A 14,227-nucleotide genomic window follows, 5' to 3' on the forward strand; every position below is an offset into this window, starting at 1 on the left:
AGAGACAATAGGCATACTGAAAAATGCCACAGACTTAAAAGTTAGACAGAACCAGTCTTATATTGCAGCACTACCACTGTAATTCAAAAACGACTATTTACCTCATAAGATTGTTAGAACCAGGTGAAGAAGTATAAGTAACAAATATTACACCTGCAGCCTGACAGTGGATACGGTCTCAAGTAAGGATACTTGTTTGGCTTTGTAGTATTAACATAATTTCATAAGCTTATTAATTATCTTCAGGGATCCATTCCTTCCACAAACAAAATTTATTAACACCTGTTACTGTGTTAGATACTAAAGATACTTGATGATTAAACACTCTGCCCTTCAAAAAACTTAAATCCTAACTCCTTAAATCAGTCAGTAAAAGGTATATAAAAACTTAACAGTTAAAAAAAAAAAAAAAAACTTAACAGTGCTGAGAGTACTGGGGAGAGGAGTGCATACTGATTTAGCCTATTTATAGAACAATTTGGCAAAACCTATAAAAATTTAAAGTACAGTATACCTTTGACTCAGTATTTATTTCCACTTTGCCTAAAAGAGAAAGGTCATTTTATGTGACATTATTTATAATATTAAAAACATGGAGACAACGTAACTGTGTATCAATAGGGAAAAGTCAAAGTGATGGTGTAATGATACAACAAAACGTTAAAAAGCCAGCAAGAAGGACAGATATGAAAGAGTGTACATGATACATAGTTAAGTAGAAAAATTAACTATCATAAATAGTATATAAGGTATGATTCTATTTCTGTTAAAAGTATACACATATAGGGAATTCCCTGGCAGTCCAGTGGTTAGGACTCCGTGCTTCCACTGCAGGGGCCAAGGGTTCGATCCGTGGTCGGGGAACTAAGATCCTGAAAGTTGAGTGGTGCAGTCAAAAAAAGATAATAATAATAATTATTATTATTATTGTTATATATGCATACATACACATACACATATAAATAACCGATACATACATGTGCAATGGTCTGGAAAGACGTACGCCAGCTTTAACAGTGATTATCCCTAGGAAGAACGAGCTAGAGGAATTAGGGGAGATGGGGAAAGTCCTTCCTTTTTCTGTGCATTTCCATATTATTTGAAATACTAATTTCATAATTTTTAAATAAAAATATTTTGCCAAGGAGCTGAGGTTAAGAGTCTTATGTACTCCTTTATCTTCAGTTTCTGGAACATCGAGTCACTCAATAGATATTAAAGAATTAAAGGGCTTCCCTCGTGGCGCAGGGGTTGAGAGTCCGCCTGCGAATGCAGGGGACGCGGGTTCGTGCCCCGGTCTGGGAAGATCCCACATGCCGCGGAGCGGCTGGGCCCGTGAGCCATGGCCGCTGAGCCTGCGCGTCCGGAGCCTGTGCTCCGCGGCGGGGGAGGCCGCGACAGTGAGAGGCCCGCGTACTGCAAAAAAAAAAAAAAAAAAAAAAAAAAAAAAAAAAAAAAAAAAAGAATTAAAGAAAGACACTTCCATTTCCAGTTGAATTGTTGCCTTTAAAATCATATGGTCAAAAAAAAATTAAAATATCATATGGTCTTGGACAACTATCATTTCTCCTCAATTCTCCCATCTAATAAACTTGGAGACTTAAATAGAAGAGTAATAACTAAAAAATGAAAACTAAATTAAATTTTTAAATTAATTTAAAATACTTTCAGAATTTTAACACAGAAGCCAGCCCGCACCAGTTGCTCTCTTGTTTGCACATCTCAAAGAAGTTTCTCCTACTGTCTCTATATACACATTTTAAATTATTATAATGTGTCACTGATTAAGGAGGTATAGCTCTGCACCAGGGCTTAGTTTTGTGGTTTTTGTTTTTTGCGGTACGCGGGCCTCTGACTGTTGTGGCCTCTCCCGTTGCGGAGCACAGGCTCCAGACGTGCAGGCTCAGCGGCCATGGCTCACGGGCCCAGCCGCTCCGCGGCATGTGGGATCTTCCCGGTCCGGGATACAAACCCGTGTCCCCTGCATTGGCAGGGGACTCTCAACCACTGCACCACCAGGGAAGCCCAGTTTTGTTTTTTAAAAGTAGATTCCCTTAACTTGCACAATCAAGTACACAACTGCAACACTCACCCTAAGTATGAGCACTGAAGTATGCGTTAGATAAAGGATGTTACTAAGTCGTAAAGGAAATGAACTTTCATCAAGCAACTTCAAGGCTTTATCCCCTGACAAGTGGACCACTTGACACACAGGTACCAAATGGTCAACAGAGGTCTGCAACAAGAAGCACCAAGTCTTGTTTACTCAAATAACTGTCAGTAAAGTTCTCCAGCATGCCATCAAAAGTGCTTTAAAAAGTTTGCTTTATTATCAGTTTAGAGACAAAATTTTTCTAGGTGCCAACATCTGAATAAAATGAGTTCCAGGAGGAATGAAAAAGAGAGAGAATAGTTGAAGAAATAATAATAATTTTAGATTACCATTAAGAAATAAATTTACCACAATCAAATAGATGAAAAACCGCAGACTAAAAGATCTAAGATTGCCAAACAAGAGAGTGATGGAAAAACCCACGCCTAAAATACAGTAAAATTTATGAAAAATAAGACCAAAAAATTCTACAAAGTTTCAAAAGAGAAAGAACACCTACAAAAGAATCAGACAAACATCAAACTTCAAGAGTAACACTGAATACAAGATGACAATAAAGTAACATTCTTAAAGTACTGGACCTAGAATTTTGTATCAAGCCAAGTTTTCATTTAAATTAAATGAATTAAATTAAATTCATTTAAATTAAATTAAAGAGCATAATGAAAATATTCTCAGGCATGTAATGCCTCAGAAAGTTTGTCACAAAAAGTCCCAGACTGAAAATATTCTTGGAGGAAGCATTCACAAAGAAGAGAAATAAATACAGAATAATAATGCAAAGACATAAAAAGTAAGATAAACTGGTACCTTAGTGAAATTTGTTATTGGAAAAAAACTCCAACAAAAAGAAAAAGTACTTATACCCATAAAAAAGTCAGAACAAAAATTCTAGACAATATAGGGCAAGAAGGGAGGTAGAACATTACAAGAGTATATTAAAGAGTATGTGGTTAGAGGAAATATAATTTTTTTAAGAAAAGAGTTAATAAACAGACATTTAGGTCTTAAGAGCAATCACACACACACACAAAAAGGAAAAAACTTTAAAACCAGAAGATGCACAAACATGGTCTAGTGGACATATCTATAACACTGGACCGCCGATGGCAGAATTCACATTCTTTTCAAGTGTACGTGGAACAATTACCAAAACTAACCATAAACAGAGTAACAAAAATAAGTCATAACAAATTTCAAAAGATCAAAATCATATGGAAAACACAATACTGTAAATCAACTATACTCCAATACATTTTTTTTTTTTTTTTTTTGCGGTACGCGGTCCTCTCACTGTTGTGGCCTCTCCCATTGTGGAGCACAGGCTCCAGAAGCGCAGGCTCAGCGGCCATGGCTCACGGGCCCAGCCACTCCGCGACACGTGGGATCTTCCCGGACTGGGGCACAAACCCGCGTCCCCTGCATCGGCAGGCGGACTCTCAACCACTGCGCCACCAGGGAGCCCATAAAATTTTTAAAAATAAAATAAAATAAATCATATGGACTATGTTCTCTGAGTATAGGAGTATTAAACTGGAAGTAAATACCAAAAAGGTAATTAGAAAATAAACGCTCAACAATTTGGAAAAGTAAACAATATACTTTTAGATAACTAATAGATCAAAGAATAAAGCAAGAAAATTAGAGGGACTTCCCTGGTGGTCCAGTGGTAGAGAACCCGCCTTGCAATGCAGAGGACACGAGTTCAATCCTTGGTCAGGGAACTAAGATCCCACATGCCATGGGGCAACTAAGCCCGTGCACCACAACCACTGAGCTCACGCGCCTCAACTATAGAGCCTGCGTGCTGCAAACTACAGAGCCCACCCGCCCAGTCTGCACGCCACGACTAGAGAAGAGAAAACCCACAAGCCACAACTTGAGAGAAGCCTGCGAGCCAAAACAAAAGATCCTGCATGCCTCAACGAAGATCCCACATGCCACAACTAAGACCTGACGCAGCCAAAAATAAATAAATCTTTTAAAAAAAGGAAGAAAATTACAAACTATTCTAAAATTAAAAGAAAAGTTTATGTAATATATATATATGTATATGTATACCAGAAGAATCCGAAGAATAAAAAAATTAGGTAGAATCTTTTTTTTTTTTTCCAGCCACACCTCGCGGCTTGCAGGATCTCAGTTCCCCGACTAGGGATTGAACCCAGGCCATGGCAGTGAAAGCCCAGAGTCCTAACCACTAGGACACCAGGGAACTCCCTAGGTAGAATCTTAATAAGGGACAAAATTAGATATTTGAGTATCTGAACAATCAGTAAATTCACACTGTAATATTTTTCCATCTCAATGTTTTCCATCATATATATATACTTATATATATATACATTTACATTTTTCTACATCTAATAGAATATATACATTTTTCCCAAGCACACAAAGAATGTTTACCAAAACTGACAATATATTAGGTCACCAAAAAAAGCATCAAATTCCACAAGAAAAATATGCAAACTATGCTATGTGAGAGCTGTTCCTTGCTCATGGACAACTTAATATGAAAGTGTCGATTCTCTGTAAATTAATCTAGGAATTCAAAAACATTCCCAATCAAAATTGGGGGAATTCCCTGGTGCTTCAGTGGTTAGGACTCTATGTTTTCACTGCCAAGGGCCCGGGTTCAATCCCTGGTGGAAGAACAAAAATCCCACAAGCCACACAGAGCAGCCAAAATAAATAAAATAAAAAATTAAATTAAAAATTTTTAATTTCTAAATCAAAATTCTATGGGACTTCCCCGATGATCCAGTGGCAAAGAATGAGCCTTCCAATTCAGGGGACGCAGGTTCGATCCCTGGTCAGGGAACTAAGATCCCACATGTCGTGGAGCAACTAAGCCCACGCACCACAACTACTGAGCTCACGCGCCTCAAGGAGAGAGCCTGCGTGCCGCAAACTACAGAGCCCATGCACCCTGGAGCCCACGCACCACAACTAGAGGGAAGCTCACACACAACAACTAGGGAGAAGCCCGCACGCTATAACAAAGAGCCCGCGTGCCACAACTAAGACCCGATGTAACAAGAAAGGAAGGAAGGAAGGAAGGAAGAAAGAAAGAAAGAAAGAAAGAAAGAAAGAAAGAAGGGAGGGAGGGAGAAAAGAAAGAAAGGAAGGACGAAGGAAGGAAGAAAGGGAGGGAGGGAGGGAGGGAGGGAAGGAGGAAGGAAGAAAGAAGAGAGGAAAATAAATAAAATAAGTAAATATTTTTTTAAGAAAGTCAAAATTTAAAAAAAAAAAAAAAAAAAAAAAAGAAAGTCAAAATTCTAGTTGGATGTTTAAAGGAAGTCCATAATCTTAACTGGAAATATATACCAAAATCTTTGACTATATAAGTCAACTTTGAAAATAACAAAGAGGAAGAACTTGCCTTTTAGGGTATTAAGACATACCTCAAAACCACAGTCACAGAAACAGTATGATACTGCTGTAAGAATAAATAAACCAACAAAAAAGAATACAGAGATCAAAGCAGAATATATATGGGAACATGGTATATTATAAAGTGGCGCTACAAAGTATAGGTTGTCTAGTAGAATGAATAAAATAAATCAAAGACCTAAACAGGAAAAGTAAAACTGTATGTGTGTACAGCATCACAACATAAGAAGTATCCCTTACTATGGCACAAAAAAGGTTAAAAGCCACTGATCTATAATACTCTTGGAAAACACAACAAAAATAGCAACTCCAGTAGAAAACAAAAATATTAACAAGCATTTTAAAGATGAAGACTTTTTTTAAAGAATTACTATAGACAGGGACTTTCCTGGTGGCGCAGTGGTTAAGAATCCGCCTTCCGGGCTTCCCTGGTGGCACAGTGGTTGGGAGTCCGCCTGCCGATGCAGGGGACACGGGTTCGTATCCCGATCCGGGAAGATCCCACGTGCCGCGGAGCGGCTGGGCCCGTGAGCCATGGCCACTGAGCCTGCGCGTCCGGAGCCTGTGCTCCGCAACGGGAGAGGCCACAACAGTGAGAGGCCCATATACCGCAAAAAAAAAAAAAAAAAAAAGAATCCGCCTTCCAATGCATGGGACTCGGGTTCGATCCCTGGTCAGGGAACTAGATCCCATATGCATGCCACAACTAAGAGTTTGCATGCCACAACTAAGGAGCCCGCCGGCCGTAACTAAGGAGCACACATGCCGCAACTAAGGAGTCTGCCGGCTGCAACTAAGACCCAACACAACCAAAATAAAAATTTAAAAAAAAATTACTGGGACATAAAGAGTTGCCCATTCTCATTGATAATCAAAGAAAAGCAATTAAAAAGCTAGATATTGACAAATACTGGCAGGGGTGTAGGGATATAGGAACTCCTATACACTACTCCAAAAATGGAGACCAGAACAACAAATCTAGAGATAATATTGAAGTACACATATACTCTATTCCACTTCTGGGTATTGAATTGCAGTATGTAACATACAAGGAGTACATTGCACAATTCCAGGGGGAGCCAGTAACACAGACTATAGTGTGAATGGTGCCTCCTTGACTTTTGCAACATGGCAGCCCTATAACAATGAACCAAAGAGACAAAATGTTTGTCTACATGGCACTTAACACTTTAACATAGTAGCTGGTTGATAAATATTTATTGATTGAATGAAAGAACAAAGGAATAAGCAAGTCTCACTACCAAAAGTTAAACTCAATGACTTCCAAGCTCCTATCTGGCAAGATTAGAGAACATTTCATTCTAAGAGTATCTGAAGCACCACTGTTTCAGAGATCCCAATTTGGGTCCTAGAATACAGATAGAAACTAATAACGCTAAACATATTTAATCAATAGTATGTATCATCATATATAAATATACCATATAATGTCTTTTCAACAGGTTTAAAGTATGAAACATTTTTTACAAATGGAAAACACTTATCTACCCCAGAGATAAATAGATTCCTAGAGCATAAAATAAATGTACACACTGATAAATCAGTATCACCAAGTAGAGGGAAAGATGGCAGCACAAGTACACTGGAGACCACAAGGCCTCAAGCTTAGTCTTTTTATAGGGGTTTTTTACCCAAGCCATCTTTAAAATACTGGGAAGCAAAAATATTGCCAAAGAGTGGTCTCTACGTGCTATGCCTGCTCCTCTCCCTACACGCACCCCGTGAAATCAGGCAGCAAAGCAATTACTGAAAAATCACTGTCCTATATTTCATATCCCTATAGGCTACTGTTCATACTTCCAGTCTCAATACTAGACACAACTCCAGATATTCTAATAAAAATCTGTCTATACACAGTGCGTACAGTATTTTCTGACTGTACAATGGCATCCTTCTTCACTTTTTCAGATTTTTTTTTTTTTTTGCGGTACGCAGGCCTCTCATTGTTGTGGCCTCTCCCGTTGCGGAGCACAGGCTCCGGACGCACAGGCTCAGCGGCCATGGCTCACGGGTCCAGCCGCTCCGCGGCATGTGGGATCTTCCCGGACCGCGGCACGAACCCGTGTCCCCTGCATCAGCAGGCGGACTCTCAACCACTGTGCCACCAGAGAAGCCCTGGCCCCTATCTTGAACTGATTTATCCTGTTAATAATTTCTCATGTGTATACCGTGTGCATACTTAGAGCTCTGAAGGTAGGGGCTATGGTTTATTTACCCTCTATTCTCAGAGTCCAATCAACACAATTTTCACATACTAGATCGGCTCCTTAATATGCTATTCATTCATTCATTTAACAAGTATCAATATTTATTAAGCACCTTCTATATGCCAAATGATGCACTAGGCCCTGGGAATGCAGCAGTCGGGAAGAAAGTAAGATATAGTGGCTGGTCCCAGGGAGCTTACAGCCTACTCTAATAGAAGAGTCTAGGAGAGAAAGACTTTAACCAAAGGCGTATATTCTACCTCCAGATAAAACTACAATAACAATCTAAAAATGAAAAAAAAAAATCTTATACCAAAATACTCACAGTTCAAAAGCATCTGAAGTTCAGAATCTTACAGCATATACTCAAAGTATCTAAAAGCTAATACAAATCACAGTCTATTAATTTTAACAGATAACTTTTCTATTGTTTGATATAAGCCACACACAATAGTTACGTCTCTAAAAACTGTCTAGCTCATATTTAAATAAAGTTAACACATTTTACATGTTTTTTCCCCCAACTCTGTACTTCCATAGAACTTTTTTTTTTTTCCATAGAACTTTTTATCCAAAATTCCGTATGCTTTTTACTCAACTCATCTTTCACAAAATCCTCCCCCAGCACAGAGACATAACAGAAATATAAAATATTCCTAGTACAAGATCAAAAACCCAAATATCAAGAAATCAAACTTCATTATGTATGTCCAAAAAAAATACCAAATACATAATTCAAAGTAATGCAGCACTTTTCTGAAGTGGAACCTTAAAGAGACAGGATCACACCCCATTCAGGTGCAGACACTGGTTGGGCTCCTTAGTTCTCATAACAAGTATTAATCCTACCACCTGTCCACCTAGCTTTCAGAGGTTACAGGTTTATCTATAATTAGGTATTTAGAAGACATGCAATCAAGGATGGTTAAAAAGATTATTTGCCAGGGAAAATGATTTACGGAATTAATATGCATTCACTTCTACAAGTGTAAATTTCATCCTTGACCTAAAAAACTGCAAGTTTGTATATTTGAACTACAGAAATGGCCAAAAACTGAATTTTTTTTCACATTTCCCTCTCTTTTTTTTGACATTTTAATTTTTTTACTTTATCTTTTTTTAAACATCTTTATTGGAGTATAACTGCTTTACAATGTTGTGTTAGTTTCTGCTGTATAACAAAGTGAATCAGCTATGAATTTTTTAAAGTTGCATTTTCAGTTGGATACCGGAGATAATCCTATGAACTCTATAGCTGCTTTGGTTCAAAACTGTGACGGGGAAATTGTTTTACAACATTACTCAATATCACCCATATGCTGCTCTATATGAATTTTTTTTAAGGTAAGATTATTATCTTTTTTTATAAATTTATTTATTTTATTTTTGGCTGCGTTGGGTCTTCATTGCTGCAGGCAGGCTTTCTCTAGTGGGGCGAGTGGAGGCTACTCTTCGTTGCGGTGCGCGGGCTTCTCACTGCGCGCGGGCTTCTCACTGCAGTGGCTTGTCTTGTGGCGCACGGACTCTAGGCGCACGGGCTTCAGTAGCTGTGGCTCACGGGCTTAGATGCTCCACGGCACGTGGGATCTTCCTGGACCAGGGCTCGAACCCATGTCCCCTGCATTGGCAGGCAGATTCTTAACCACTGGTGCCACCAGGGAAGCCCCATATATGAATCTGATATAAGGAAAAACTTGCTCTACTCTGAGGAACTTGTATTTTTCCCTACTCATCTGAGTTATATACATAGTTACATTTCCCTCTCAGACTTCTTTTCCATGTTTAACCCTCAATTTCCACCACTCTGCTTCTGTTACATTGGCAAATGAATGAATGTTGGAAAAGAATAAGTACAGAATGATAAAAGAGCATATTAAAGAAGGATTGAGAGGTTATTTTCTAAAAATAAAATCAAAAATCAAACAAATTTACCTATGATGTTACTTAAAATATGTATTTTGATTCTCTCAACTAAGATGTGGATTCAAAAAAGCTCAAAAAATACAAAAAGCTAGTGACAAGCCAAAAGTACCAACAAACAGGCCTAAAAGAGGTAGAAAAAGAGTTGAACTATTTTCAAAGACTGCTTTCCAGTTCTGTGACTACAGTATTAGTTTGCCAAGAGTGACTCTTAGGTGAAGCAAATAAATGCTAATTACTGACGTTTAGATTAACCTAAAAGAGGTGAAGTTTTATACATGTTAAACAAAAAAGCCAAGTATCAATATATAGCAGTAATTATTATACAACTAACTGCAGAGCACAAGTCAACTTGACATTAAAGTATAGGCACAAAAAAATCATTCCAATAACCTACAGAATGTATCATGTTTGTATTTCCCCACCCTACACACACTTGGGGGGAAAGCAAAGCTATGACAGATCATGGTCCTAAGGCTTTTTAGAGCAAATAAAATGTCTCTAGACACAGTGGATGAAATAGCCTACAAAGAGTCAGGGCCGGGGGTGGGTAGAAATCAGCATCAACTGTAAAGTGAAGAATATCACACAAAAATAGAAAAAAGGGAAACTCTTCAACTTCTATCGTATCAAGACGAATACATTTCTTCCTACAAAAATAAGTCTCCTAAAGCAACGGCATGAGCAGCCCCATTTTCCACCAAATAAGTCTTTAGAGATGACAGCAAATGTCTAAGACACCACAGACACAGAGGGTGCCTTTAGGTACACCAGAAAGGGTGAATCAGGAGTGCTAAATTCTTATAACATAAAACAAACTTGAAAGCAAGAGCTTACCAAACTCAAATCAACCCATTTCAGAAATACACAACAAGGAAATATACAACCGGCTTCATAAATATACATAAACTTAAATTCGGAATTATAACTTATGTTCTTCTAAAGAACCAATCACAACATAGGATTAGTAAATCTCTTAAATTTCTGGGAGAAAGCAATTAGATCATTCCATCATCTACTAGGGTCAAAATATCAACCTTCTTAAAACTGAGAAACAAATGTTTCAGAGTAAGTCTCCACTGGCCTGTTGTTCATGGTCTTTCAATACATTTTAAAAAGACCTTTGAAACAAAGTTTCATTAGTATCCTTCTAGAAAGAGCTCTAATATCTTTCATTCTAGCAATTGAAAAGCTACCGCATGTTCATTTCTACATTAGATTATTGATTCCTTGCCTTTTAACATCTCCGTAACAGCTGCTTGACAAATTACCTCACCTTATTCCTCAGGGGGTAAGGACAGCATAATATCCATGAATTCAAAAAGGGGACCACAAAATGATCAGTGACAGATGAGCTAATTGATTCACATAAACAAGACACTGCTCTAATAGGCTAGGCATTCATAGCATTATACAATTAAATGCTTACACTCTAAATATTTTATTTGTCCTTAAGGATACAGGACAAACCCTTCTTAAATTACTTTTATTTTAAAATATGTTAGCTTCATAAAGTCAGTAAGCTTGTACATGTTTGCAATAATTTCTACAGAAAGTCTGTGCATGTTTGCAATAATTTCTACAGAAAGTCTGTAATTATTCTGAATAGTTTGCACAACTTTCAGATTTAGCTTTCTTATTTCAACCTAAGAGAGCTAGCTATAAGATCCAAAATAAGTCTACTCATAAAGCAATTTTTAAAATATGTTCCAGATTTTTAGCAAAATAAAGGCCAATTATATTTTCAAAGATACAACATATTTCAGATAAGTACAGTAAAATATGTCTATTGTATTTGCCTTGGTTCATTCTGATTAGTGTCAGAACAGTATGAGATACAGAGAAAAAAATACATAATTTGTATTTAATATAATTTGTACAGAATTTGTACTTGTATGCCAACATAATCTTGTAGACCCCTACAGAAAATGAAATATTACTTTCCTCCCCTAAGAATAACAAAATGATGTGGATTTAAAGGACTATGTTAAATGAACAAGTTCCAGTCAAATTACTCTTAGAAAATTAGCCTCTCTCTAGACAGATGCAACACTCTTTTCTGAATTCATAACCAATCTCATAACACAACCTTATCAATTCCTTTAAAGTGATAAAACATACGTGCTAGCTTAGAGCCTTACCCTGTAATAAATTTCAAGATCTACCACTTTAAAAAAAAAAAAATACTAAATCATCACCGGTCTTCTTCAAATGTCACTTTCGCAGTAGTAGGACGATGGTGTTTATTCACCTTTTATAAACTATTCCCAGAGCAAAAATGGAGACATCCAAGACACCAATTTGGAGATGATAGTGCCTACTATCAATAATATTCGACACGTTTCTTTCGACGTGCCGCTTTTGTGACCTGAAGGCTCTACTAGAAAGCTCTACCGAGTCCCTACTAGAACCCTGGTTCGCTGGCTGGCTGATTCTCCAGCTAAACATCACGTTTGATCGCTCCTGCCTGGAGAGGCGATAGTGTTGATTTTGTTTTTAAAGTTGGTGTCAGAGCAGCTCCAAACTTTTTTCACCATTCCTGCCTGGCTGCCAACTGGAGCTCTCCGTTCACTTCCTCACAAACTTGAACCACCCCCAAACAGTTTGAGAGTAAGCTGGAGTTAGACACCGGCAGGAGCTCACACACTTACAGGAAGGGTTTGACACCGCATAAAACTTTCACTTCTCTCCAACCCTTCCACCCGGGAACTCTGGCCCTTCGCTCTTGCTCCCCTAGAATTCCCCTCTCAGGCAGGACAAGGACACGGAAAGCAGGCTGTTCTAATGTCCCCGAAAAGACACCCCCCTCCATAGCCCTCTCCCCTGGACTCAAGTCCTGTTCTTTACACAAAAGAGCGGGGCCAGCAAAGCTGTCGTGGCCCTACCTAGCCGGCTGCCATCCTCCAACGCACCCGCAGACCCGGTCTCCGGCCGCCCGAGCGGTCTCCACTGGAGGCTTGTTGCCCCAACCCGGCCAGACAAAGCCCCGGCGGCCGGGCCGACTCGCAAGCCTCCGGACTCGGGCTGCCGCGCTCTTACCCGGGCCTCATCCAGAGCGACGCCGGCGCCGCCACTTCCCCCGGCCTTGGCGGCGGGGCAGCTGGCAGCGCGGGTCTTGGAGGAGCGGGTCCGAGAGGAGATGAAATGGCTGCTGCCTCCGGTCGCCCCAGGCTCTACTCCGGCCCCAGGCCCAGGCCCGGGCCCAGGCGACTTAGATCCGAGAAGCCGCAGAGAGCTCTTCCGGGTGTTCACCATGGTCCAGCCAGGAGAACGGGGTCCACGCCGCGCCCGCGGCGCCCGCCGCGCCGGGGAGAGCCGAGGAAGGCCGGCCCGCCTGCCGGGCAGTCAGGGCTAGTGGAGCCGGGCCGGGAAAGACAAGACGACCCGGACTCTGCGCAGCGCAGACGAGGACAGGCGAGGGTAGGGCAGAGGAAGGGAAGTCGGCGTGCGAAGGCAGGTAGCGGGAGACGAGAGCGATGTTCCAGGCCAAGAGCTCAGACCCTCCGCCGGCTTCAACCTACTCAGCGGGAGCCAAGCGGAGCCGCCATTTCTACCCCTTTCTCTCCCGTTCTCGCTCTCGAGCTCCGTGCGTCAGGGCTCCAGCGCCGCAGGGCCGACAAGACCTCTTCCGACTTGGCCGCTGCGGGGCGCTGCAAGGCCGGCCAGCCCTTTCCTTGCCGGCTCTCCCTCCTCTTCCCCCGCCCCGCCAGTAGGCCCCGCCCAACGGCGCGCCGTCAGCGCTCGACGGCCACGGAAGGGACGCTCTGGGCTGTTTCAGCTCTATGGTTTCCAGGTCTGGTGGCCGCCTAGGAAGTGGGGGGATGGGAAAAACCAGAATGCGCGCGGGACTAGCTAGCGCCGTGTAGTTCGGTCGTGGAGTCTTCGTAGCCTGCCAGGACCGACTACCCCTGCACCCCCAGCATCATCCCAGGTGGCCTCGATGGAGCGAGGAACTACCCGAAAAGGTGGGGGATGGAGGGGGACCGGTGAAGACGAGGGCGCTGTGACCTGAGTTGGAATTCCAGGGATACCCAAGGCAAGACACTGAACTTGAGTTGTACTTTTCACGGCTGTAAAAATGTGAATGATAACTGAGATAAAATATATCTGTGCCGTATCTGGCACACGATAAGCTTAAGAAAGAGCAAACGCTAGAACCCTGACTCTCTAAACAAAGCAAGGCACTGACGATTTCTATAACCTTAGCCAGACCTAAGGTGTAGTCACGAAGAGTGAATTCTTCGTACTAAAAGCTTTCTTTTAGCACTGCTGCCCCGCCCGCGCAAGAATTAAGAATACAAAAAGCTGAATACAAGGATATAAAATGTGTGATTTAACTTTCAAAGAAAAAGATTAAGGGACGCAATTAATATGAAAAGCTATGCTGTAAGTAGAATTATGTTCATTTCCAAAAATTGCCTCGCTAAGGAAAGTTGAAGACTCAAGAACAGTGCTGTAAAAATCAACAAGCTGCATCAAAATTAGAAATTCCACCCATCCAAGCTCCCAGTTGGTCAACAAAACTGCATAATGCAATGGGAATGGAAATAGGTTTTCTGTTGGGGAATCA

General features: G+C 40.7%; 1 protein-coding gene across 3 annotated transcripts in view; it reads right to left on the reverse strand.

Moving 5' to 3' along the window:
• The window catches only part of ATAD2B (ATPase family AAA domain containing 2B), a 155,962-nt gene extending 142,684 nt beyond the window's left edge, over window positions 1-13,278 (reverse strand). For 2 of the 3 annotated variants that reach the window (XM_032652570.1, XM_032652569.1), the window contains exon 1: window positions 12,697-13,278. In XM_032652570.1, the coding sequence (XP_032508461.1) occupies window positions 12,697-12,912 (216 nt within the window). In that variant the 5' untranslated portion in view covers window positions 12,913-13,278. The remainder of the gene's footprint in view (window positions 1-12,696) is intronic. The other variant, XM_032652571.1, reaches the window with a different exon arrangement.
• Between the last annotated feature and the right edge of the window lie 949 nt (window positions 13,279-14,227).

This window comes from Phocoena sinus, chromosome 13 (genome assembly GCF_008692025.1).
Source record: "Phocoena sinus isolate mPhoSin1 chromosome 13, mPhoSin1.pri, whole genome shotgun sequence".
NCBI classification, from domain to species: Eukaryota; Metazoa; Chordata; class Mammalia; order Artiodactyla; family Phocoenidae; genus Phocoena; species Phocoena sinus.